General features: G+C 40.7%; 1 protein-coding gene across 8 annotated transcripts in view; it reads right to left on the bottom strand.

Annotated features, from left to right (window-relative positions):
• FBXL17 (F-box and leucine rich repeat protein 17) overlaps positions 1 to 7,518 on the bottom strand; it is a 475,832-nt gene extending 468,314 nt beyond the window's left edge. For all 8 annotated transcript variants that reach the window (XM_027100329.1, XM_027100336.1, XM_027100341.1 and 5 more), the window contains exon 1: positions 6,424 to 7,518. In XM_027100329.1, coding sequence (XP_026956130.1) covers positions 6,424 to 7,416 — 993 coding nt within the window. In that variant the 5' untranslated portion in view covers positions 7,417 to 7,518. The remainder of the gene's footprint in view (positions 1 to 6,423) is intronic.
• Positions 7,519 to 27,546: the final 20,028 nt, after the last annotated feature.

Below are 27,546 nucleotides of genomic sequence, written 5' to 3'. Positions count from 1 at the left end.
CTAACTAGAACACGATGGGTACTGTTACTAAAAAGAATATAAGGCGAATGGATATTGGGAAACAACAATGACTTCTAGTCAGGACCTGGGTTGAAAACATGCTTAATATTCTTGATCTTTACTGGCAGATCTGGACAATGCAACTAAGCTATTAATTACCAGAAAATGTACAAGCCATATTACTGATATAATCTGAACTAATCACTACCAGGCCAATATCCAAATATTTCTAAAACTTGAAGATTCTATTTTTGACTGAGGCATTGACATAAGGTATCAGAAGATACCTCAGACTAAAAAAACTTCCAGAGAACGTATCACTGCTTAACATTTGGTCATACATATCCCACAGACCTTTACAGTACTTAAAAATCAACCATGCCAACACCTACATTTGGCCATTTCATTTCTTGATGAAGAGATCTTATGTGCTATCAGATATTACTACAAAAAGGAGTAAAGGCTTATGAGCATGCAGACTGTATGCAAGTTATAGAAATATAAGAAGTAAATCTATGTAGCTATTTTATATTGACTATCCTCTCTATGTCAGTTTAACTTTTTTGGCCTTTTCAATTTTTTTCCTATGTACACCATATCTTGCCTCTTTCTTAAATATTCTACTTATATTGCTTGCCAAAAGCTTGAAAGTAAAATTTACTAAACAGTCTGTTGAATAAAGCACCATTTAGAAAAAGAGAGACACAAAACATATTTCTGGTACTTTTTTTTTTTTTTTGGCCACACGGGGCTTGCAGGGATCTTAGTTCTCCGACCCGGGATTGAACCTGGGCCCCGGCAGTGAAAGCGGTAAGTCCTAACCACTGGACCTCCAGGGAATTCCCTTTCTGGTATTTTTCTAACCGTACAACCATAGGGAAGTCACAGATTCTAAAACTATTTCCTAATCTGTAAAATAATTTCTCACAATTTAATCATTAAAATTTAAAGCACAGCAAACTAATAAAACCCCCAACTGTTACTACATAGAGTGTTAGTCTATAGCAAAGTCAGGTATTTACACAAGAATAAGTTTTATTCGAAAGCCAGTCACAAAATTCAATAAAACAAGACTTTTTTTAAAGTATTTTGAGAGGAGACACTATGAAATAATGTGTTCTTTTGACATATCTCCATTATTCTCTGAGCACTTCCTTGCATTCTGGCTCAAAATATTCCAAGCTCATCTTGTGCTTTACTTGTCCCAGTCCTGGAATCAGTCATTTCTCCAAGGAACACTGATTCCTTTTAGCAGAGAATGATATTTAGAAGCTAAGATCTGGACACTAAGTGTACTCACTGTCTTGCGTATTGCTGCTCAAAGATCCTCTCAGAGGGCAGAGCGAGGGAATGCATGCATGTATGTATGTATGTATGTAACCCATCTCCCATCACTGTTGCTAGCTTCTTCCACCACATGGATGCCCTTACCACATCACTTGAACACCAAATTGGCCAAGACTTGGGCAAGATTCTTTATTTCTAATTGAAGTATAGTTGATTCACAATATTATATTAGTTTCAGGTGTACAACATAGTGATTCAATATTTTTACAGTTATACTCCATTTAAAGTCATTACAAAATAATGGCTATATTTCCCAGTGCTGGACAATATATGTTTGTTGCTTTAAGATTCTTGATAAGCATAAAACAGGATATTTAACCAAAGGTAAGTAACTTTTTAAGAAACTATTATTTTAATATTAAATGCTTCCATATTTGCCTTCACATATCTTCCCTTACATTCCCTATCATTTATACAACTTGGTATCTTACGTTGGTAAAGAACAGCTTAAGGTTACTCCCCTTGACAGCTACTCTTTACAAGGCACCAAAATGTATAGCCTTCTCAAAATGAGAAGAAAAAAAATCTCACCTTTTGGTAGCCTGATTTGATTAAATTATCCAAGATTACTAGGCATTCTCCAGCAAAGAACAATCTTGAACCTGACTTCCTAAGGACACTCCATTTTAGCACTGGCTAAACCATCCCTAGAACTCCACAGCCATACTTCCCAGAATTTATCTGGTACTGGAGCCTTAAGTCAAAGCACTCATGAAAAGCTACATGTAACTTAGCTCCTCTTACCCACTAGTAATCTACATTCAAAGCTTTAAAAAGTCACGTCACTTTTTTTCTTCAACTCCCATTGTCATTGCTTTTATCCTTGTTTTCATATTTGAAAAAAATAGATCAGATACATAAGCTTTCCTCCAAAGCACACTTCTCTTATAAAACTCTTCCTCGATCACTAAAGCAACCTGTTCATAATAAAGCTATAAAAATACAAATTTAACAACTACTGATACATTATCAGAGATGCATTCATGGTGAAGTGGTTTTCTAATGATGGTGATAGATTTTGGGTCTCTCACCTGGTTTCCTTTGGAAAGAAATGGTCTGCTGACAGACAGCAAGATATCTAAATATATACCATACAAAGACTCTAAAATTTAAATATAGATTCAAAATACCCAGTTACTCAAATAGCTACTACTTAAAGAAAAATATTCCATTGCTATCATTTGGTAAAACTGTTATAGTGGATCCACTATATAAAAATATAATTGTGATATCAGTAGGTAAGGTTGCTTAAAGTAATAAAGGCAACAGGTAGCAAAGACTGAAGCTAGCTTATGTGATCCAAAACAATCCATTTACCAGTCCAAGATCATATGTAATAGGCTTAAGTACTTTAGAAAATGCTATTCCCACAGTTGACCTTTGAAGAGCCAGTCCCTGCTTCTCAAATTTCTAATATTTAAAGACACAATTCAACCTTACAGACCCAATTATAAAATTAGCCTCTGACTCATAATGGTTAGATGTTGGCTGGTGTAAGCTTCCCCCCACTCCCTAATTCAGGAATCTCTTTCATAAATTTCTGAGAGAAGACTATTTAAGCCCTTTTACACCATATGTTGAAAAGATCTCTAAACCTGGAAACACTGAGCTGGGTTCTAGCCCAGGGTCTGCCATTCACTATCTGAAATGTCTTGGGGTAAGCCATATCACTTCTACAGGCCTGTTTCTTCATGCATAAGAAGTAGGGAGTGACAAGATGACCTCAAAGGTCTCTTCCTGAAGTTACATAACTATGATTTCCAATGAAGTTCACCATTTTAAGAAAAAATTCATTTCATCTTTACAGAGCTCCTACAGTTAGAAAGGACTTTTTAAATTTTCAGAGAATCACATTCTTCAACCCTGAAATTCCACTTCTTGAAATCTACCCTAGAAAAATGACCACATGTGCATAGAAAACATCTATTAGCATTGTTTACAATAGTAATAAATTGAAAACATCCAATTATACCATACTGAAATAAATATAGTATGGCATAATACTATGGGATACTATACAACAGTTAAAAAGAATGAAGGAAACCATATACTCACTAATTTAAAAAAACCCTCCAAATCATACTGTTAATGAAAACAATTGCAGAACATGTACATTTTGATGCCATTTACGAAAGGCTATGAAGTTTTACACAGGGCTCTCTACAAAGAAAAAAATATTCTGGAACTGCACAGTCCAGTACAGTAGCTGCCAGCCACGCATGACTACTGATCCCTGATGCAGCTACTGTGACTAAGAAACTGAATTTTAAATTTTATTTCATTTTAACTACTTTAAATTTAAATAGCAACATGTGGCTAGCGGCTACTGTACTCCACAGTACAAGTCTAGAAGAAAAATCTAAACTGATAACAGTGGTTAGTGACCTCTGGAGAGAAAACTAGATAGGAGAGTAGGGGGTGAACCAAGGCCACCTTTTGCTTTACGGGCATTATTTGAATATTTTAAAGCAAGTAATACTACTTACATAAAAGTAAAATTGAAAAAGAAAAAGCCCTATTGATATTGGGCCAAAAAATCTGCCTATGAACCACAGTAGAAAGAATTTAGTTTTCTTTTGCTGTTGCCATACCTGGAAAAAACTGAGCAAGTATGGTAGTTTGAGTCAACTTCCCTAAAAACATCTTTGAATCACATTTCCTCACGTCTCTCTCCCAAACTCTCTCCCCTCCACATCCCCCTTTTCTACAACTGTAGTAACTTCTGGTACAAAGGCCGCAGCAATACAATTATAGAAGTTATCGCCCATTATCAGGGGAGTAGGACATACTTTCTAATGGGGATAATGGATTTGTGCCTCTCTATGCAACAACTCTCTGGTACTGTAAAGAAAATTGTCATAGCTCCCTAAGTCTTCTCTTCTCCACGCCTAAACAGAGCCAGAAACTCTTCACCATCCAATGGCTCTACTGTGGCTCAAAACAACAACTCAGGATAGAAACACTCCTTAGAGACTTCCCTTACTGGCATGGCATATTCACCCAGAGTCTCAGCCCAGACTTCCTAAAAACCTGGTCATTCACTTGTTCATCAATATTTACTGAGTGCTATTAAATGCCAGGCACTGTACTTAGGGGAGAAGATAGAGCAATGAACACTATCTGTGTCACCAGAGCCTCTGCCCCCCAAAGTCTTATCCCCAAAAGTTCTACTTCGGTTGGTAAACACTAAAAAACTTCGATTTCAATTCATTCCAGACAGTCTGACTCACTCTGTGCTGAACACCACCAGGACCATGAAAACCACACAGAGTATCTTTATCCAAGTTTCTAATACAAGTAATGGAAATCTATATAACATGTCTAAATACTCCAACACAATAGGTAAGTCCAATGAGTAATTTCCCCAAATGTCCCTTAGATCAGGTTTTCAACAGTCCCTAGCAAAAATGTGGAAAAGAACAATGTAGCAAATGAAATAAACTTATTCTATATAAGTCTCTTTATTATGAAATCATGTCCTACCACCTTTTTTTTCTTTCTTTTGTTTTTGTATTAATATTCTCTATTTCATGAAATAATAATGGTTTAGGTAGAAAGTGGGAAGTACCTGGTTTTTGTTTTGTTTTTAAACAGTCTTACTTACCAAACAAGACAGCAATCAAACCTCTACACCAAGTATTCGCTGATATTTAATTTGTCCATGTCATCCACTAATTTAAAAGGTTCAAGAATGTTTCCTCCGCCCTAAAATGCACACCCTGAACATACAGAGGTGGCAATTACTCCTCCAAAAATACACCTCTGTAAATTAAACAATTATATTTGGACACAAGGAAAAGGTAAGCTTTCCCACTCCTTTGCTATATTATTTACAAAAATATTAATATCACAATAAAACAGACCCAAACACACAGGATTACAAATATGCAAAAAGTCTAATCAAAGTATATTGTTGACAGTATATAATTATACTGTCAACAATTATAATTGATGACACTTACTTCAGTAACAATAAAAGTAGCCGAATTCTTATCTAGGTTTTTCTATCTAGTCTTAAATATCATCCACACTGAGTAACCAGGTTTATATTTATTAAGCTTCAGAAAGCTGCAGATGTGGGGGTGGGAGAGAAGAGAGAAAATGAGGGAAAAAATAACTTTTTAATAATAGCTTACTACAAACTATCACATAACTACGTGACTAGCACTAGCACTGACAAAATAGCAAATTTTACTTAGTAGTTGCGAGACAAGGCTCCCACAAGACACCTACCTCTTCCCCCACTCATCTATCCCCCAACAAAAAATACATTTGTCCTTACCTTCTGGTAATCTGTATGCTTTTATGTAAGGGTTAAAATGTACAAAGGTAATACAACACAGCATAAATAAAAGGGTTTTCAAGTCAGGCAGGCCTAAATTCCCCAGATCTGCCCCTTACTGTCTGTGTGTGACCTTGGGCAAGTCATTCAACCTCTTCAAGCCCCACTAGACTGTAAGCTCCGTAGGAGCAAAGACCACTTCTGCCTGACTTACTACTGTAGGCACATGGCACTGAAGTATCAGTGTCTTCTTGTATAAAGTAAGGATGTTAACAATATTTCTCTCACAACGTTAACTGAAGGATTAAATGAGATATTATGTATATAAAGCTCTGGCACCGTGCCTGATCATGGTAAATGATCAATAAAATTAACTGTTTTTGACATCAACTAGCAGCTATCAAACCTGAAAATACTGTTTGAAGACTTTCAAACACTAATATACAAAGTCTTCACCCAGTCAGTGTAAACTGCTCAAGTGATAAAACAATATTTCACACAAAACTTACGAATAGTTTCTAAACCACTGGGCTGGGAATCTAATAATAGATGAACCCTGAATTATGCGCAACAGACCCAAGCTATTAAAAGACATTTAGTAGACTCCAAGTTTTTCTACTTCAATAATATGCCATAGGCATCCTCCCCATTGGCTTCCCAATCTCCCCTTCGGACGTCTCCGGCTGTCAGGGAACCCCCTCCTCCGTGCTTAGAGGGAGGAGAGAGAAAACCTCCGAGGCAGGGGCCGGGGTTGGGGGGCAGCGCGCATCCCCGCGCCACTCGCCCGGACCCACCTTGAGCAGGATGGATGGCGGCAGCTGATTGATGTCTGGGGTTTCGGGGGATGGCTCCCTATGACAGTCGCACGGATTTTCGGGGGTCTCCTGACAGTCCGCGTCGCCGCATTCGTGGTGCTGCTGGGCGGGCGAGGGGGCGGTGCCCCCCGCTCGGACGGCGTTCCCACCGGCCTCTGTGGGGACACCTTCCGAAGTGGGAGAGGAGCGCTGGGAGCAGAGAGGCTGCGATGGCTGCTCTGGGCCCTGGCAGCAGCCGGCGTCGGGGGGCCGCGGCGGCGAGGCGCCTCCCCCCGCAGGTCCTCCTCCTCCTCCGCTGCCGCCGCCGCCACCGCAGGCCCCCCCGCCACAGCGGGGCTGCTTACAGGGGGTGCAGGCGGGGACCCCGGCCCCCTTCCGCTTGCACACCATCTCGGGAGGCGTGGGGGGCTCGGCCGGCGGCGGCGGCCCCCGGAAGAGCTGCACGGCGGCAGGCGGCCCCAGGAAGCGCACGGGCCCCAGGCTGGCCAAGAAGAGGCTCCGGCCCTGCTGTTCCCAGGCGGCTGCCGCGGCCAGCCCCAGCTCTTTGCAGCAGGAGGCGGGCGACGAGGCCGAAGCGGCGGCGGCGGCGGCGGCGGCGGCCGAGGATAGCAGGAAGCGGCGGGCGGCGGCGGCGCAGTCCTCGGCGGCCAGGGCCGCGTAGCGCCGCGCCAGGTGCTGCGAGGAGGCGGCCGCGGCGTAGGCCCCGTCCCGCGGCGGCGGCGGCGAGAGCGGCGGCTCCTCCTCTGGGCCGGCGGGGGCGGGCGCGCCGGGGCTGTGCACGATGAAGCAGAGCATGCAGGGCCCGCGGAAGAAGCAGTCCCGGCTCCGGGGCGCCGCCGGCTGGGGGGGCGCCTTGGCCGGGGTCCGGCGGGGCAGCCTGAGGAGAGGGCGGCGGCGGCGGCACCAGCTGCAACAGCGAGGCCTCTTCTGGCTTGGGCGGTTACGCGGCTCCTTCGAGAGAAGGTGGCCCATATAGAAGGCCCCGAGGAGGGGGACCGGGATAGAGAAGTAGGGAGGCCCGGACAGCCGGGCTCCCGGCAGCGAGGCAGGCCCCTCTCTGGCTGGGCCTCGGGCCCGCGGCGGGCGGCGGGGTCGCCCGCCTTGCGCACACACACGCACACACACGCACACACGGGCACACACGCGACGGTGGGGGGGGGGGGTGGGCGTCAGCTGCGGGCCGGTCTGGCGCCGGATGGGGGCTACATGCTTTGCCCCGGGAAGCCGGGAGAACGATGGGCGCGAGCTTTGGGGACGCGACGGAGGGAGCGAGCCTGCCGGCTCAGTCAGTCAGTACGGCTGCAGGGGGAACGCGGGGTCCGGCTCGGACCATTTTAACTGCGGCTCCGCTGGCGGCGCGCGCGCCCGCGACACAGCTCGGAGCCGCAGGAGCGCGCGACCTGCTCGGGGAGGGGGCGGAGCCGCGGCAGCGGCGCGCTCGGGGCGGGGGCGCGGGCGCCCGGCTGCTCACCCGGGACGGGTGGGGACTTCTGGGAAGCGGGCCGGCGAGGGTGCGGGGCTCGCGGGGAGCTGCGCGCGCCCTTCCCTCCCGTCGCCCAAGGTTTCGCGTAGCCCACGCCCCTTTTGTGGGGCGGGAGGAGAAGCTTCCGAGCCAGCTGTGTGGCATCCGTTTGCACTGCCGCGCTGACGTCTCTAGGTATAAGTTCAAGGACTGCCATTGGCCGGGAGCCGCTCGGCTCTTTCTTTCACCCCCACCTCCCGACTCGGAGACCCGGGCCACGAAGAATAGGTAAACTCGATTCCGCCTGAAGGCCGACTTGGGTCCCCGGCGGCCCCTCGGGTGGAGTGGCAGATGCGCGGCCCTGGGCTGGTGAGGACTCTAGTTCTCACGTAAGGAACTAACAGCAGGTAGTGCGGCACTGCAGTGTTTCTCCACTTGTTTGCATACTTGTTGCTTGTGACAGACTACTGACTTTCCATAACTTTATTTCAGAATGAAAGCATATATCAAATTATTTATACACACCAGAAAGATAAACAGTTTTTTCAACCCAGTTAGTCATCCAACATCCCAGGCTGAAAGCTATGGATGACTTTATCGTCTGCACCCTCCAAGTCCCATCTATCCATCCATCAGGTACAGTACTTTAAAAATGATTATGCAGTGCCTCTTCTAAGATAAAAGGTTCTAGGCAGACTTGGGAGACCCAGATGAAAAAGAGGAAATAGTCTTGGCAGACAACCCTTTAGAAGATTTGCCTACAATGAGACCAGAGAAAGAAGGCAATAACTAGGAGCAGTACCTGGTGTTGAGAGAAGGTTAGTTTTCACAAGGGAGAAATCGGGAGAGGCTTTTGCAAGGAATTGGACATGCTGATGGGAATGAGCCAATATAAAGGAGGAAGTAGGGAAATGAGAAGAGATAATACAACAAGTCCCCTGAGAAGATGGAGTGACGATTACCTTGGGAGGGATACCGTCTTCACTGTGACTGGAAGGAAGGAGGAAAAGATAGATCAAGGTTGAATACAGATAGGTGGACATTTTTGGCAAGAAAGTGAAAGAGTTCCTTTCAAATGGTCTCTACTTTAAGTGGAGCCTGGTTACATACTGAAGGGTGGAAGGTGGCCGATGTTTTTAAAAGCTACTAAGGGTAACTGAGAGAACTGACTGAGGAAGCAGTATTGCAATATTCAAGGCCTGTCAGCGTAGAAACCTTTGTTTGAGCATGCCTGACTTTCCCACCACAGTGGCCAGCCTCACCCCACCTTCACCCAACGTACCATCAAACCTTTGCTAATAGAGGCCTCTTTGTCAGGAATCACTTTTATTTTTGGTCTGCCAGCATTCAGGGATCTCCCTTTCTCAGCTTAAGAACAGTGAGATGGAATTCCAAGAAACCTAGAGGCAAAGATTCATCAAAGGGTTTAACATACATTTCTATCAAGGCACTGCCCAAACTACATTTACCTGCAGGTATTATCCACACAGCTTTCATCCCTCTGACTTTAAAGGATTCTTTCAGGGCCCCAAAGCTTCATTGGTGAGGAAGGGAGGTTAGGAGTGACAGGGTTACCTGAGGCCTTATAACAAATCCTTTGCATCTCTTCCAGGCTACACTTTGAGCAAAAGGAGAGTGTGTTCTAAGCCTTTTTATTACTCTCTCTGTGTCAAAATTGTGGACCCATTAGCTTCATATAAATTAAACACACATTATGACCTAGCAATTCCACTTATAGGTATTTATCGAAGAAAAATAAAAGCTATACACACCAAAAGACTTGTGCAAAAATGTTCATAGCAGCTTTATTCATGATAATTAAAATCTACAAACAACCTAGATGTCCATCAGTAGAAGAATGGCTAAACTGGTATGCTCGTTCGATAGAACACTACTCAGCAATTAAAAGGAAGGGAGGGAGGGAAACAACATGAAGGAATCTCAAAAAATTTAGGCTGAATTAGACCCTGGAGTTGGAGGCCTAGAATTTTTACCTGATTTTAACAAGCTCCCCATGTGATTACTACACAAACAGCCTGGCACCATGCAGACCTATCAGAACTACACATAAAATCTAACTACATCTTCTTGTTTTCAGAGGTAAGGCAAGTGACTCTGAGACTTTTGAAGTGGTTTCTGAAATATACAGCACTGGTTCTTCCAATTCCAGAGCCATTCAGCCACAAGCAGGTGGCTGCTGTACCACAGCATGTAGCAGAGGGTTTCATATGTTTTAATAAGGATTAAGCTACTACTGTTGCCACCAGAGCTATAATGAGTTTTAGAACTCATTACCCTAAGTGATAATACTGATAAGTATTCTAAATATTCAGGAGATAGAATTATGAGTAAGAGTAATAAATTGCAATTTAGAGATAATTATAGCACTGGATGGCCTTTTTAATGAGAAAAAGGAAAGCAGCCTGAACAACCAGGAGCTGGCCTGGAACTATTTGCTAGGCCTTGGTGTTACTGGCATTCTCAACTAGGTTTGAGTGTTCTGTTGTACAAAAACAATCTCACAAAACATCAACATCGAACATGGCCACTCTGTGATCATAACAGACAAGAAAAAAATAAGATGCCTCTGTAATCATGTCTGAACACAACCAACACAAGAACACTCCAAACCACAAAAATGACCAAACATTCTGCCTAATATATGTGATTACTGTTTCTTGACCAATTACAACCTAAGCCTTGCTCCACTCTTCCTACCTTCTAGATAACAATTATTAAAATATCCAATCATAGAATAACCTCTGCTTCCTGACAGCATCCAATCCAGAGCAAAGCCTTAAACCTTCCTCAAAATCACCAAACACAAGTCCAATCCTTTAAGTCTTTTACACCTTTTTATTGAGACTCTCCACAATTCCTCACATGTGCTATGTGCCTTTTTGTAACAAGTCAGTAAACTCAACTTGGTTCAACTATGGGTGTGCTCCTGTTGGTCTTTGGCTGGAGAGCATTAACATTTGTTATAATGAAATGTCACCACCCTGTCTAAAATTACTCCCTCTTTATGCTGTACACCTTAAATTTTATAGTGCTGTATGTCAATTGTATCTCAATTAAACTGAAATAAAATTACACCTTCCTTTACTTTTCCTCTTACAGTGCTTTTATTTTCTCTATATCTCATTAGCACATGTCTGTTTTGTTATATTTTTCACTTTTAGTCTCCAGTGGAAGAGTGTAAACTCCATGAGCACAGGGACTTTGCTCAGTTTTTAGGAAGATAATCTGGCAACTGTATAGAAAATGGACTAAAGTAGGAAGAGGCTCTTAGCAGGAAGACCAGTTAAGACTGTTTGAAAGATCAATGGATGGGCCTTAAAAGCATGAATTAAGGCCAGCATGGTGGAGATAATGAAGTAGGGGTGGGATTGAGAAACATTTTTTATGTGGAGTTTTCAGGATTTATTTAGTAACTTACTTATGAATTAGGTAGAGAGGAGGGGATGATGGGTAGGGAAGAAATGAAGAACCCCAAAATAGCAACATGTATATTCATATGACTTATTTCAGTGTATAACATTGTGGTGAAATAATGGATTCTACAATATAAAATATTTACATATTTGAATAAAATTCAAACCTGGAGTAGATATGTATTATAACAGATTCACACTGAAAGCCAGCACATAAATTTAAAATGTTGAAAACAGTTTAAAATAAAAGCCTTTTCTTTCTTCTTTGCTGATACAGAATATATGTACTCACTTTGAAATTCACATTTGCCTATAAAAACACACCCACATATAAAAACTTTTCATGCTTACAGTTGGCTAATGATGGTTGTTATTAATGGCTAAAACATCCTATGGCACCAGTGATGTAAGTAGAGATCAGTTAATGTGCCATTGGTCCCACTGATTGCGGTAGGTGCAATGGATGACCTAGAAGGACACTGGGGGCAGAAGACATTGTTTATGCATCTGGAAATCATGCAAAACCCCAAGTGTTCAATAAATTTAATCCATTATTGAATTGCGTTTTTGCTGCAATACTCAAAGATAAAGATAACTTAGCAGGCTTTCAGAGAATTCCCTTAAGGAACTGATCTGTACTCTTTAATAGTTTGTTTCAGGCACAATATAAAAGTGCAACTGGTACGTCACTGGTTTTCCCTCAGTTCTTCCCATGACTGATTCGTGCTCATCTTCCAGGTCTCAGCCCAGGTACCACCTCCTGTCACAAAAGCTTTTCCCTGGTGTCATACCACCCTGTTCATTTCCTTTACAGCAGTTACCAGAGTCTGCAGCTGTGGTATTTTCTTTTAGTATTAGTTGACTATCACCAGAATTAAGGCCTACTTTGTTTACCCTTGAATCACCAGCACCTAAAGTCGCTAATCAGTTGCACTTTAAAGGGAAATTATTCTGGGTGGGCCTGATGTAGTCATGTGAAATCTTTAAAGACTGTCTGGAAGTCAGAATAAAGGAGATTCAAAGCAGCAGCGGTTGCTTTACCTTTGGCCTTAAAGAAGCAAACTCTCACGTTGAGGAGAGGGCTGCACCTGGCTGATAGCCAGTGAGAAGACCAGCCCTCCATCCTACAGAATTCTGAATTCTGCCAACAAATGCATAAGCATGGAAGAAGAGCCCGAACAACAAGGGAGCACAGCCCCACTGATGCCTTGATTCCAGCCCCATGGGAACCTGATCAGAGACTCCGGCTGAGCCCACGCCAGGATTTCTGACCTACAGAACTATGAAATAATAAAAAGGTGTTGTTTTAAATCACTCCATTTGTGGTACTTTGTTACTGTGGGAATAGAAAATGTATTCATCAAGCAGTCCTGTGAAACTAAGGCTTCATGCAATTTAATGGGAGAAAGAGAAAGTGAAATGATCAATTATCCATAACTCTCCGAAGATTAATTTAAGCTCATGAAAGGAAACAATTAACCAAGAGTTAATACAACGAATTCATCGTTCTCCCACTTTTATATAAGTTAATGTGGTAATTGAGGCAAATGTAGGGGTTTATTTTACTTTTTTTTTTTTTTGCTTAAGATTCACATATTTATCTTTTCCTCTATTTAAACGAAATTAATACAACACAAAGATGTTCTACCATGTTTACATTCCCTCAATTCTGTGCCCAGCTATCTCCTATAACTGGTATTTCCTTATTTTCAACTGGTAAAATAGGGCCTTTAGAAAGAATTAAGTTATGTGTGACTCCCTAACCAATTTAATGTTTTTCCCTCTTAAGTTTAATAACATTTTTGTTTCTTATTGTATAATTTTAGAATAGTTATATATGTGCTCACAATAAACAAAGAAAGGAGAGATAATAATATTTACTTTTAGTGACTCAGAAATGGCAAGCCACAATTCTAAATGTTGACAATTTGTGGTATCAGTATAATAATCAATCAAATGTCTGTACTCCAAATTTGTTTGCTCCACTCCCAAATCTGATCACAAGTATCAGGTTGCCCCTTCCTAACCTGTTCCCTTTATAGTATGGGTTTTATCTCTCCTTCCAGAGATAAAACAGTCATAACCAGGATCCACAAACTACGGGGATTGAAAGAACCATTCAAGGTGTCATCCCTCCTGGGGCAGGTGGGAGACAGAGGAAGAGTGGCTGGAGTGGTGATGTGAAGTAACTCCCACCTCTCCTCTGATCCTCTTTCTGATACGGCTGGCTTCATTAATCCCTGGATTATGGGATTTTTCTTGTTTTATGTTGCCTCCTTAGCCAAGTGATAAGATGTTATTCTTTGTCGCCACTCAGGGAGTAGATACTTCTCTTTGGATATAGAAAGGGATGATAAAGTACTTTTTTCTGTTGCGGAGCACAGGCTCCGGACGCGCAGGCCCAGCGGCCATGGCTCACGGGCCCAGCTGCTCCACGGCATGTGGGATCTTCCGGGACCGGGGCACGAACTCGTGTCCCCTGCATCGGCAGGCGGACTCTCAACCACTGCGCCACCAGGGAAGCTCTGATGCATACTTTTTAAAATCAAAAGAATGCCCCCCCCAAATTGAGCAAAATGTCAAAATTTTTAAATGAAGACAGGACCAGTAATACTGTTTTTCCTTTTTCCCTTTTGCCTCGGGCTCCAGTATGGCTTGGCAAGGCTTTGCTACATTTTACTGCACCCTGATCCTGGCCCTGTTGCAAAGCTAAAAATATTTACTACTGGGCTTTTATAGAAAATTTGTGAGCAAGAGTGTTAACCAACCATACAAGCTTCCTTGAGTTTGCTATTCAAACTTAAGCACTAAGCATTGAGGCCACAAATAAACTTCTGACTGGGAAATTTCATAAGGAATCTTGGACTGGAATCTTAAAAGCTACTATTATTTGTTATCCTGAGGCTAAGAAATCAAGTTCCCAAACCTCTCTCCACCAGATTTCTTCTGCAGTACCTATAAATTTAATGACTTCCACTCTTTTAGAGGTCCTCAAAATAGACTGTTTCCTGGCTTACCAGAAAATGACATTTTCTTATCATTTGTAGGCATGGGACCCTGAAAGTCAATTTTCCTAGGTGGGCTTAACAGGTATTGGTCCTGTATGTAAAATCAACCTTCTTTTTCCATAAAAATGACCTGTCATACCTGATTAAAAGGGCATCATTCTCAAATCATAAATTCCAAGTAATTTGTCCAATTGTATCCTGATATAAAGGCAGATAGAGTCTTATTGAATGTATGCAAATAACTACATTATCATGAAAAGCAACAAGACTTAGTAAAAGTTTCTGAATTTGGGAGAGCCAGTAAGAATCAAATACCATGTAAAAATGTTTAATTTAGCTCACAAAAGCAGTCTAATAAGTTGTGTGGGTTATAGATTGCTTAAGAAGAAAGAGAAAGGGCTTCTTCATATATCCAAAAAATGAAACAGTAACACAGCATCAACAATATTCCAAACAAGGGGGTTTCTGAACAATATTCCAAAAAACTAGCCATAGTAATGTTTCCCCCCTCACTCCATTTGGTCCTCTGTTATTAATTTTTGCTTTGCTGGATTTTGGACAGCAGTCTGCTCTCTGGACTAGAAAGAGTTCTGGAAATTCTGACTCAGTTCGTTGGTAAGGTCTGAAAGTTATCTAAGTGATATCAACTCAGAAGCCTGGGCAAGAGTCTGTTTTTTGAAATGCCAGTATTTTGAAGTACTTGTTATGGTCCTTTCCCACTAGTCTCTAAGACTGTCCTTATTTATTGAAGACACAAACTCTGGGCTGTAACTTATAACAGAGTCCTCAGGCAAGCATCAGATTACAAGAGATAGATAGATGATAGATAGATAGATAGATAGATAGATAGATAAATAGATGGATAGATGGATGGATAGATAGATGGATAGGTAGATGGATAGATAGATAGATGGTTAGATAGATAGGTAGATAGGAAGATAGAGATAGATTACAAAGACTCAATGGCTGTGGTTCATTTATTACTGTGGCTAATAATAACAGAATGAAAGAAAGTAAAATTCTCTATTGGGATACAATGCATACTATTTCAAATTTTGGTCTGATTTCTCCTGAGAGTAAAATCCTATTATAGATAGCAAGGGCACTGGCAAACTTCTAGGGACATTCAATAAAGAATACAAACTCTGAAAGTTATCTCAATATTTGTCTATACAAACCTATTCTAGAGAAGAGTGAACATCTCTCCTGATATGACAACTCTTCCCATCCAAGTCTCACAATAGGAACATCTCAAACAAACCTAATTATTTTTAGCAGCTCTCTTTTTGTAAGGTGAGAAACCAAATCTTTGTGGTTTTCCCAGGAAACTTTTGCAAATCCAAAGACACTTTTAGGTGTAAAAGACATCCTGAAATTTTTATTTTAGTTTTTCTAAATTTAGGGTTCTCATTTGGGGAAGGCAATTTCCAAAGAATTGGTAGAGGATAAGTGGACACTTCATTAAGGTAGGGTCATGGGTTACTGAGCAACAATACTTGGCTACTTATTTAATCAAAATGACAATAAAAGATTTTAAAAGTAAATATATAAGGTAACATGAATGTAAAGAACATTAGTTCTTTCAAAAGTAAGAAGACTTTGTTCTTTTTTTTTCTTAAATAAACAAGATTATTCTGATAAGCCACAGAATCTCTGCTATGTAGGCAGATAACCCAAAAGGTAAAGAATGAGCTTTCATATTACAATTGAAGGTTATTAATCAGTGAACCAAGGAAGTAAGCCATTAAAACACAATAATCTTTGCTAAAATTTAACATATCTTATAGCCTCTTTACAAGCTCAGGTATTATAAAACCAAAGAAAATAAAATTCACTTTCCAAGTTTTCCCCATTACACTATTTTATATTCTGGAATAAACTGACCCTTTTCTTAAAGACTGTATTAATCCATTTGGGCTTGATGGGAGAAATTTTCACATATTCAGGTATGGAGAAGTCATTCTGGCTTATGTGAGATTTGGCTTGAACTTTATGCTAACTCAAACAGCCTGTTTTATGGCCTATATCTGCTTTAACCATTGAAGAAAAGAATGCAATTAAAAATCAAAATGGAGTTATTGTGGTTCAGGCATTCAAAATGGAGCCAGGTGGCCATTGTGAGTGTGGTTTCAGACACATTCCTGCATCACTGAGAACTTGAATTTTCTGAACTGCATCAGTCTCAAGGACAGCCTCAGCCATTCTCAAAACAATATGCTAGCAGCTGCCAGATGCAATCTTACAGTCTCAACGTCTCCCCTTGTAACTAGGCAACCATTTTGGATCCTTGCTTAACAAGCACCCTAACTTCCTGTCAGCTCCAATCCTAACACTTGACAAACAACTTATGTAATTCTGTGGGTTTTGTCTTTATAAGCCTCCCCTGTTTTGTAGTCCAGAGGAACACAGTGCAAAATCTCCTTGAATCTGTCTCTCAGGCTACAGTCCTCAGTTTGGCTCAAATAAAACTCTTTTCTATTCCTATTATGGACTGGTTTATTGATTATTTCTGTCTACAGGCTGCTATAACAAAATACCATATACTGGGCAGCTTAAAATGTAAACATTTATTTCTCACAAATCTGCAGGCTAAGAAGTCCAAGATCAAGGTCCTGCCAGAATCAGTGTGTGGTGAGAGCCCCGCTTCTTGGTTCATAGATGGCTGAGTCTCATTGTGTCCTCTCATGATTGGAAGCTGGCAAGAGAGCTCTCTGGAGTCTATTTTGTAAGATCGCTAGTCTCATTCATGAAGGCTCTGCCCTCCTGACCTAAGTACCTCCAAAAAGCTCCACCTCATAATACCAACATATTGGGGATTAGGTTCAACATATGAATTTTCAGGGGGACACAAACATTCAGTCTATAGCAAGGACAGAGCCCTAAAGCTCTTTCAGGGGATGCATGAAGTAAAAACTATTCTCATAGTAATATTAAAATGCTATTTGCCTTTTTCATTCTCATTTTCTCACAAGGGTACAGTACAGAAGCTATGGGATGTGTAATATTACAACAGATTACATGCAGAAGTAGATAAGAGAATCCAGCTTTTTTCTGGTAAGCCAGACATTTAAGAGATTTCCAAAAACATAAAACAATGCTATTGCCATATTTTTTTGGTTTTAGAAAATATATTGTTCATAAAAATATGTTATTATTTTAATATGCAATGGATTCCTTTGATATTGCTGCTTTCCAATGATCAAAAAATAAATTTTTTTGTTTGTCTGTTTGTTTGTTTGTTTTGTGGTACGCGGGCTTTTCACTGTTGTGGCCTCTCCCGTTGCGGAGCACAGGCTCCGGACGCACAGGCTCAGCAGCCATGGCTCACGGGCCCAGCCGCTCCATGGCATGTGGGATCTTCCCGGACCGGGGCACGAACCTGTGTCCCCTGCATCGGCAGGCGGACTCTCAACCACTGCGCCACCAGGGAAGCCCAAAAATAAATATTTTTTATATTTCTCATACAAACAAAAGCTCTTTGGAGTCCTCAATAATTTTTAAATGTAAAGGAGCCCAGAGAATAAAAAAATTATTTTATTTTAAAGGAAAAAACCCTACTCTTTTTCTTGAAAAAAAAAATGCACAATTTTATTTCTCTGTCATTCTTGCTCCTATTATGGTCTCAACTACCCCTAATAATTATAACTTTTAACAAAGTTATTGGGGGGGTGGGATGAATTGGGTGATTGGGATCAACATATATACACTACTGTGTATAAAATAGGTAACTAATGAGAACTTACTGTATAGCACAGGGAACTCTACTCAATGCTCTGTGGTGACTTAAATGGGAAGGAAATCCAAAAAAGAGGGGATATATGTATATATATAACTGATTCACTTTATTGTACAGCAGAAACTAACACAACATTGTAAAGCAACTATACTCCAATAAAAAATAATTTTAAAATTAAAAGCAATAAAATAGCTTGGAAAAAAATCAAAATCAAAAAAAAAAAAAAAGAAAAACAACCAAAGTAATTACCTGCTGTTTCACAGAGAAAAATGATGGCATGGGGGTGAAGGAATTAAAATTTCTTTAAGCTTAAAACACCTGAAAAATCAACTGCCACAGAAAGAAACCTTATCTAAACTTAAGCAGATACTCCTGAAAATACAACTGCCATTGACCCTTTTGTGAGAGATTTTCCTGTTTGGAAGGAGACTGACCCTTAGCACCAGGAAGTGCAAATTCGGCTGCTCATTAGCATCATGACGTCCAATAGAACCTTCCATACTTTCCAGTGAAGCCCTAAACATGCCTCTTTTTTGTTAAGTTGGTATATAAACTTTTACCTCTGGCTAGCCAGTGAGTTACTCATTACTTAGTGACTTCTGTGAGCATGGGTGTAAATAAACCGTGTCTTTTCTTCTGCTTGTCAGTTAATTCACAAACCCACAATGAATTGAACCTAAGTGGATAAAGGAAAAGTTTTCTTCCCAACAGGGATGGATTATTGAATCGGACGTCATACACAAGCACTTGCAAACTAGCCTGTGAACACATTTTATACAACTTTCTACAGCAATGCACATCTCTTTCACAGCTCTTAAGATGGCAAAAGTGAGCACATTCATTAACATGACTGAAAGATATAGCCTTTCTGTAGCATATAAAATAAAATGAAAAGTTGATAAATCTCAAACTTTGTTTCATGATCAGTGGTTCAGTATTCTAATTTACCCAGAAATTATCCTGATATTCAATGATTATCTATTAATTCATTTAATTTAATAACAATCCAAGGTTTTAAATTAACCACAGATCCTGAAAATTATCTTAAAGCTGACATACTTAAAGCTGACATAAAAAAACATAACTGCTGTTGAAATTAAAAGTTTGTTGGAATACCAAGACATGGAAGCAACCTAAGTGCCTTATCAACAGATGATTATATTAAGATGTGGTGTGTGTGTATATATATATATATATATATAGTACTCAACCATAAAAAAAGAATAAAAAACTACCATTTGCCGCAACATGGATGGACCTAGAGAATATTATGCTTAGTGAAATGTCAGGCAGGGAAAGACAAATATTATATGATGTCACTTATTTGTGGAATCTAAAAAATCATACACTAGTGGGAAGCAGCCGCATAGCACAGGGAGATCAGCTCCGTGCTTTGTGACCACCTGGAGGGGTGGATAGGGAGGGTGGGAGGGAGGGAGACACAAGAGGGAGGAGATATGGGGATATATGTATATGTATAGCTGATTCACTTTGTTATAAAGCAGAAACTAACACACCATTGTAAAGCAATTATACTCCAGTAAAGATGTTAAAAAAATAAAATAAAAAATAATACAAATGAATACATATACAAAACAGAAAGAGATTCACAGATATAGAAAACAAACTTGGGTTACCAAGGGGAGAAGAAAGTGAGAAGGGACAAATTAAGGGTATGGGATTAACAGATACACACTACTGCATACAAGATAGATAAGCAGCAAGGGTATACTCTATAGCACAGGAATTATACCCATTATCTTGTAATAACCTATAATGGAATATAATCTACAAAATACTGAATCACTATGCTGTACACCTAAAACTAACACAATATTGTAAATCTACTATGCTTCAATAAAATAAATAAAATAAAATAAAAGCAACTATCAAAAAAAAGTTTGTCAGAATAATGACTCAATTTAATCGAACAAAATTTACATTTTCCACAGTCCTAAACGTTATGTAAGAGTAATGTCAATTTATTTGATCAATAAACCTATAGCTTAGGAAAAACAAATCCAAGTAAAATAAAAGGTTTGTAAAGGGGTCCAGTGGCACAAAAGTTATTTTGAACAGAAGGCATTTGAGTTCCTGAAATCCCTTATCTGCCTAAAGGCAGAGCCTTCCAAAGAACTCAAAAGAATTTTGTTGTTATAACTCCCCTCCCTGGGAGCAACCAGGGAAGATTGACCCATCACCAGAAATGAGAAGACTCTACACCCCACCTAAACAGACATGGCGACAAAACTCTGTCTCCTTTCTATGGCCCATTTATCTATCCAAGAAATCATTTGTTTTCCCATAAATGCCCTTCTGTTTTTGCTCCTGTCCCTTAAGATGGTATATAAGCCTCAAATTCTAATCGCCCCTTTGAGTCACATTTTTCTGTGAAATTCTCAGTTATATATACATAGGTACATGCATAAAAATCTCTTTTCTTGGGGCTTCCCTGGTGTTGCAGTGGCTAAAAATCCGGTTGCCAGTACAGGGGACACGGGTTCAAGCCCTGGTCCGGGAAGATCCCACATGCTGTGGAGAAACTAAGCCCGTGTGCCACAACTACTGAGCCCACGTGCCACAACCACTGAAGCCCACGTGACTAGAGCCCATGCTCTGCAACAAGAGAAGCCACTGCGATGAAGAGTAGCTTCCCCCCCCTCACCGCAACTAGAGAAAGCCTGCACTCGAGACCCAACACAGCCAAAAATAAATAAATAAATAAAATCTATCTTTTCTCTTGCTAATCTGTCTTTTGTCAATTTAATTTGAAGGCACCCCAATCCTGAACCTAACAATGTAGAGGAAAAGTTTTTACTCCATGACATACATTTATATTATACTTGACACTGATAAATCAAAGAGAAGACAGAGTTCTCTTTTTTTTTGAACAAAAATTATTTAACTATTCTCATTTATCCAAGATTCACATAAATTACGTAAATTTGAATTCTTAAAATGTTTGATTTAGCTCATTCTGTAGGATAGATTTATTTTTAAGTGCAACACTTTTAAAGTATTAGATATTTGATTTCCTTATTTTCTGGAAGCCTAGAAATATAAAATTTATGTAAATTCTTAGCTGTCTATAAACCAGTCAGAACAGAGTTGTTTAAGAAACTTTATTAACTAGTATATTAATATTCTCCAAAGATAGGGAAACCTTTTACAGTTACAAACCAAGAGGTAAAGGCCTTTCTGAATTATAAACACACACATATATATATATAGACACATTGAACACTTATAACTCCAGTTCTACAGCTTCAGCCATAGGTCAAGACTAAACAAAGAAACAGAAAAACTCAGTGATCTATATGAGTTTGTGCCAATGGGAGGAAAAGTCAACAAAATTAAAGTCCTGGTATTGCTTGGTATTCGCCCCAGCTGAGGTACTGGGGCTCCCTCTGAGGTGTACTTCTCCATGGTGCATATTCCCTGGCTCTGTCAGGTGAAGCCACTGGGCATCTTGGAGGATGGTGTTTTAAATTGTTAAAATTTAAATTTTTAAAAAAGGAAAATCATAGCTGTCAATCAAATGTAAAATGAATCTATGTCAAAGTTTTAAAAACGCGGTATTTAACGGGGGAACCAGGAAGGTTAAAAATGAGGTCAGAGGAGAAGTCAAAGAGCAGAAGAAGATACAGGCAATCAGATAGGCTGAAATGAATTCAGTTACAGATGCCAAACTGGTCAATATTGCCAGGACAATAATCAATTACATCCCCACTAACAAAAATGTATTTGTGTTTCTATGGACAAGAATTATTTGTATTTGTGGGAGACGAAAAAATTTTCCTTGACACTCTTAGAGTCCTTGGATGGGTCTGAAAATTAAACCAACAAAGACAGATGAACAGGAGAGAAGCATATGAGTTTATTTAAGTTTTACCAGACATGAGTGCCTTCATAAGGAAATGAAGACCTAAAGGAATGGTTAAACCTGATTGTTTTTATGCTAGGTCTGATAAAGAGTGGACAGTCATGGAGAAAGACGGTAAGACAAAGGGTATGAGGTAAGTGTAGTAAACTGGAGAAATTTCACAAGACCTGCTTGGATTCTTCTTGGTGTTCTTTCATCTTGGAGATAAGGATGACCCTTTCTTCTGGGTATTGGAAGGGCACCTCCCACATGAGGGTCTTATGACTGCTTCAGGGGAGAAGGGCAGGGAGGTGGGGTAGGGAAGGGAAAGTCAGAGATACCTTCTTGCTTCTGTTGATTTCTCAAACTCCTGCAGCTTCAAATATTCAATATTCCAAAGTGCCATATTTTAGGACAGTGTGTCCTGAATCCCACCATATTACTCTCTGTTTCCTGCAGCTAACAGTGATAAGATAGCTCTGAGACAATCCCTGTGGATAACCAGGGAGCTTGGGCTGGATAACACCTAACCTTCCATAGAACACCCAGTAATCTTTTTTCCCACTTTTCAAAGGCTTCCACAATTTTTCCTGACACAATTTTCTCCCACCTCTCAGCATGTCCCTTCCCCCCATCCTCACAAAGGCAGCCTAGTGAGACCCGCCCTTTCCCTTCTCTATCTTTCCCCTCCCTCATCACAAGTCCATTCACCTTTGGCTCCATCTACTTCATCTCCATTAACTTTGAGAAAAAGCACTAATTTACAATAATTTATAATAAGAAGCTCTCAGCCCTTTACACCTTATCTGCCCAAAGGTGTGGGTATGCTAACAGTAACAAGAGTAAAGATGCTTCTTGTCCTAAATGAGATCTCTAATTGAAGGTATTTTTAATGGATATCAAAGTAAAGTAAAAATTCTTTAGACAATATACAGAGAACAAGTTTTTGATGTGGGGCAAACACTTAAGCAGCCCAACTCCTGGCTGTTCTCATTTTTTTTTTTAAAGGGAACTTTTAAAAATTATTTTTATTTATTTATTTTTGGCTGTGTTGCATCTTCGCTGCTGCGCGGGCTTTCTCTAGTTGTGGCGAGCAGGGGCTACTCTTCGTTGCGGTGCACAGGCTTCTCATTGTTGTGGCTTCTCGTTGCAGAGCATAGGCCCTAGGTGTGTGGGCTTCAGTAGTTGTGGTTCATGGGCTCAGTAGTTGTGGCTCATGGGCTCTAGAGTGCAGGCTCAGTAGTTGTGGCGCACAGGTTTAGTTGCTCCACAGCATGTGGGATCTTCCCGGACCAGGGGTTGAACCCGTGTCCCCCGCACTGGCAGGAGGATTCTTAACTACTGCGCCACCAGGGAAGCCCCCTGGCTGTTCGTGATCTGCAGAATTTCTGACTTCATAGACAAGCTCATAGCAAAGGTCCTATGAGCTCCAGTGGTCAGGGAAGTGAAGTGGGGGTGTGGTCAGCAACAGCCTGGATATGCAGGTGGGTCTTGTATAAGTGGCATGTTTAAAAATCTGTAACTGTCTGTTTTTTGAAGGGGACAATAATCATTGGGTAAATGACTACGTTCTGCTCATTTAAAATCATTTTGTTTATGTAAGTCAACCTGTGGTGACAAAATGTTGTGAGTAATATGTTTTCCATGTTGCAAAAAGTGGGAGAATTGTTATGAAGTCTTTCATTTACCTAAAAGTAGATACTTCAATGCAGTGATTTAGATCATTTAAATTTGGTAATGTTTCCTATTTTTATTAAGGAGAGTTGAAATAGTTAAAGCTCTAATGTTACAGTCTTTAATATTATTTTTATTTTCACATTTCTTCCATCTCATGTAATTTTTAACATTGTGGAATTTATTGAAACTTACTACACATATCAATTTTTTTTTTTTTTTTTTTGCGGTACGCGGGCCTCTCACTGTTGTGGCCTCTCCCGTTGTGGAGCACAGGCTCCGGACGCGCAGGTTCAGCGGCCATGGCTCACGGGCCTAGCCGCTCAGCGGCACGTGGGATCTTCCCGGACCGGGGCACGAACCCGTGTCCCCTGCATCGGCAGGCGGACTCTCAACCACTGCGCCACCAGGGAAGCCCCGCATGTCTATTTTAAGTTACTGAAATATTTTCTCCCGCAAATAATGATGACAAAGATTCTTTGCCTGACCAAACTTTAGTCAGGCTCCTGAACCTTTTCCAAGGTCCATCCATGAACTTCCCTGTAAAAATCTAATTTTAGCAAGAACCCTGCTAAGTCATTTTAACCAGAGCCCTTCACCCTAGATATCTGATCACCCTGGATATCTGATCACCTGGGATATCTGATGAGGTCGCTCACCCCACCATGCCCCAGGTGATGTCTGTTTACTCTGACCTGTCTTCAGCGAGAATCCTGTTAGGTCAGTTTTTTGCCAGAATCTTCCTGATCCCTGATGTTTTCTCTTAGTAATTTGCCATCCACTGACCCCTCACCCTGTTCCTTGGCTGTAAATTTCCCACTTGCCCATGATGTATTCAGATTTGAGCCCATTCTCTCTCTCCCACTGTAAAATCCCACTGCAGTGGTCCCTATACCTAACACAAGGGTACTAAATAAAGTTGCCTAACTATCTTTAACAAGCGTCAGTAAAAATTTTTTAACAATGGCTTAGAGAAAAACTCTAAGAAAATTATGTAACTGATTTTGTTAATTTAGAAAATACAAGAAAAGAAAGAAGTGATGCGACGACAGGTGGTATCTTGGACAAGGTTCTTATTATTCTCATTTTGGGGAGAAAACAATCAATAAAAATTTGTGTTCATCTTATCATCTCTTTAATCCCTACTTTTATGATTTACTGTCTCCAAACAGCTAGAATTCAAGTTCTCATTTTCCTTTCTCCAAGCTGAGTTTCTAAGAACATTTTGAGGAAGTACCAAAGGTATATGTCAAAGCGTAGGACAACACATTTTTATCATTTTACACTCCCTTTCCTCTGACCCTGTAAGAAATCAGTTATATCTTAGAAAAACATTGAAAATTTGTGTACTTTCTTTATACATCTGATAGAAATCTTGAGAAGGTACATAGCAAATTTTGAAGTTGGATGTAACAAGATTCCCTCACTTGAGGAACTAATGATGCGGGGGGCAGGGAGGAATAAACAATTAGCTATGAAATGAGACAATAAAAGAAGTGCTAAGGGCAGGAGTAATACAAGTCCTTTGGAAGGCCAGAAAAAAGGATAGGCTAATCTCAGGGCAGGAGGTGGAGAGGCCTTTTGGGAAGGCTTCACAGAATAGGGCAGCTGAGTGGGTTTTTAAAGAATGATATGATAATGACAACAATTAACATGTGGTGGGTAGCTGCACTTCAGTGCTGCTTGGTGGTGGTCTGAGGCTGGAACGGGAGATGATTTTGGAAAGGTAATTTGAATCCAGGTTACGTGAAGTCTTCAGTTACACCCAGGGAAACCAGCAGTAGATATGCAAACCTCAGAATGTCCTGACTGGCAAAAAAAAAGACCAGACAAAAATCACTCTTCTCACCCTATATTCCTCTTTCTTCTCAACCTAGTATTTTCATGATCTCTCAGCCATCTCCTACCCATACCTTTCCAGTGAGTTTAGCTGCCCTTCAAAAATCCCGTTTTCACTAGTAACAATCAGAACAAATACACACTACTGCAACTGTATCAACCCCACTCTTTTACAGAAGAGTAGGGAAAGGTGTTTTGGGTTTCTGTGGTGGCTGTTGGTGGTGGCATCAGCATTTCTTAGGGGAGATTTCAGTTACTTCTTAGAAAAAATATTACTCTTTAAACCCCAAACTGACTCAGGCTCCTGGTCTTCCAAAATTCCCATTTATATTCCATCTTCAGTCAGTACTTCAGTCAGTGGGTACTTCCCCCAAGACTCCCAAGGCAGCGCACACGAACACACACACACACACACACACACACACACACACACACATACACACACACACACACACACACACACACACACGCCTCTTTCCGTCAGCTGTTCAAATCCATCAGGTGGAGATAGGATTCATTAACATGTCAATGACTGCTATCTCTTATCTAAACCCTTCCTGCTAAACAACGGAAAAGTCAACTTAAACCCAATAATTCTCTGATAGAGCCTCCTCCAGATCATTTATAAAGATGCTAAGAAAGGTGGATTCTACCACTAAGTCTTAAGAGATCAACTCTTCACACTTCTTATTTATCTCCTCCATCTGCATTCTATCTCCAGGCCAACTTTCAGTTTTGGACAACTCCCACCCATTTCCTTGTCTTATTTCCCATAGCGAATTGTTAGGAAAAACTATGTCAGCGTTTTCTGCTTCAAAGAATTCGAATAAGGCATACTTTCATATTGCAAACCACCACCCACATATTGGTTTTCCATTTGGCAATCCTAAAACTTATAGAATCCACTAGCTCAGTTTCACTAGCATAAAGTGAAAGTTAAGGCAAATTACTTCTCTGGGAGTCAATATTCTTACGTGTAAAAAAGTCCACACCACAGGCCACTTACACGGCTAATGAACAATTATGAGAGACCCTAGCACACCAGCCTGCAGGTTCATGATCACTGCTGTTCTGCTCCAGCCCAGCTTGCTGGCACCTCCTCTTTGGTTTACCACTGACTCTGCGACTAGCTTCTGAGTGAGTGTCCACATCTAGCGCAAGTTTACGAAGTCTGACCCACAGCGGTTCAATTTTATCTGCCAATTTCTTGAGTTCTCTGGTGTTTTACTTTTTTTTTTTTTTTCTGCCCTAATGCCTTACATTAATGAAGCAGGATAGTCTATGCGTACTTGCATGTGTTTTGTCAAGTGGAACTTGCAGCATTTTAGATGTGAATCTCTTTTTGATGTAGTAACTCACACATATCCATTTCAGGGGATCATATATTCATTCCATCAACAAATACTCTTGAGCATCTACTCTGCGCCACATACTTCTAAGATACAGAGTTGAATAAAACTGTCTTAAAGTACGTGCTCTCAGGGGATTTACATTTTTAGCAAATGGAGTACGTGTGTTGGGGGCTGGGGGCTATTTTAGATAAGATGGTTAAGGAAAGCTTCTTGGTGAGGTTAACATTTGAACAGAGTGAAAAATGCAATGAGGAAGTAGGTTATGCTGATATCTGTGGGTGTGTATGTGGGGGTGGGGGGTGGGTCAAGTAAGTGCAAAGGTCCTGAGGTAGGAGTCCCACAACAGCAAAGAGCCAGTGTAACTGAATCAGATTGACTGAAGGCAGAGTGTAGCAGAAGTTACAGAGGTAGGGAGGGGCAATATCAAGAATGACCTTGTTGACCAGGATAACAACTTTGGATTTCATTCTGAATGACATGGAAAGCCGCTAGACAGAATTCTATTTCAAAATGTGTCTTTCTGGTGTTTAAAAAACAATGTGAAAAGTCAACTCAGTCTGTACACTACTTTATTTTAACTCTGGAGCATACTTTTAATTGTATGATAATTAACTGCTGCAGAGACCACAAACATCTGTACAGGACCAGATAGTAAATATTTTCAACATTTCAGTCTATGCAGTTTTTGTTGCAACTACTCAACCTTGCCATTGTAGTGCATAAGCAGCTGTGGCC

This window comes from Aethalodelphis obliquidens, unplaced genomic scaffold, assembly GCF_003676395.1.
Source record: "Aethalodelphis obliquidens isolate GAN/ISIS:26980383/991018 unplaced genomic scaffold, ASM367639v1 scaffold4, whole genome shotgun sequence".
In the NCBI taxonomy this organism is placed as follows: Eukaryota; Metazoa; Chordata; class Mammalia; order Artiodactyla; family Delphinidae; genus Aethalodelphis; species Aethalodelphis obliquidens.
This window is presented reverse-complemented; position numbering and strand designations above follow the sequence as displayed.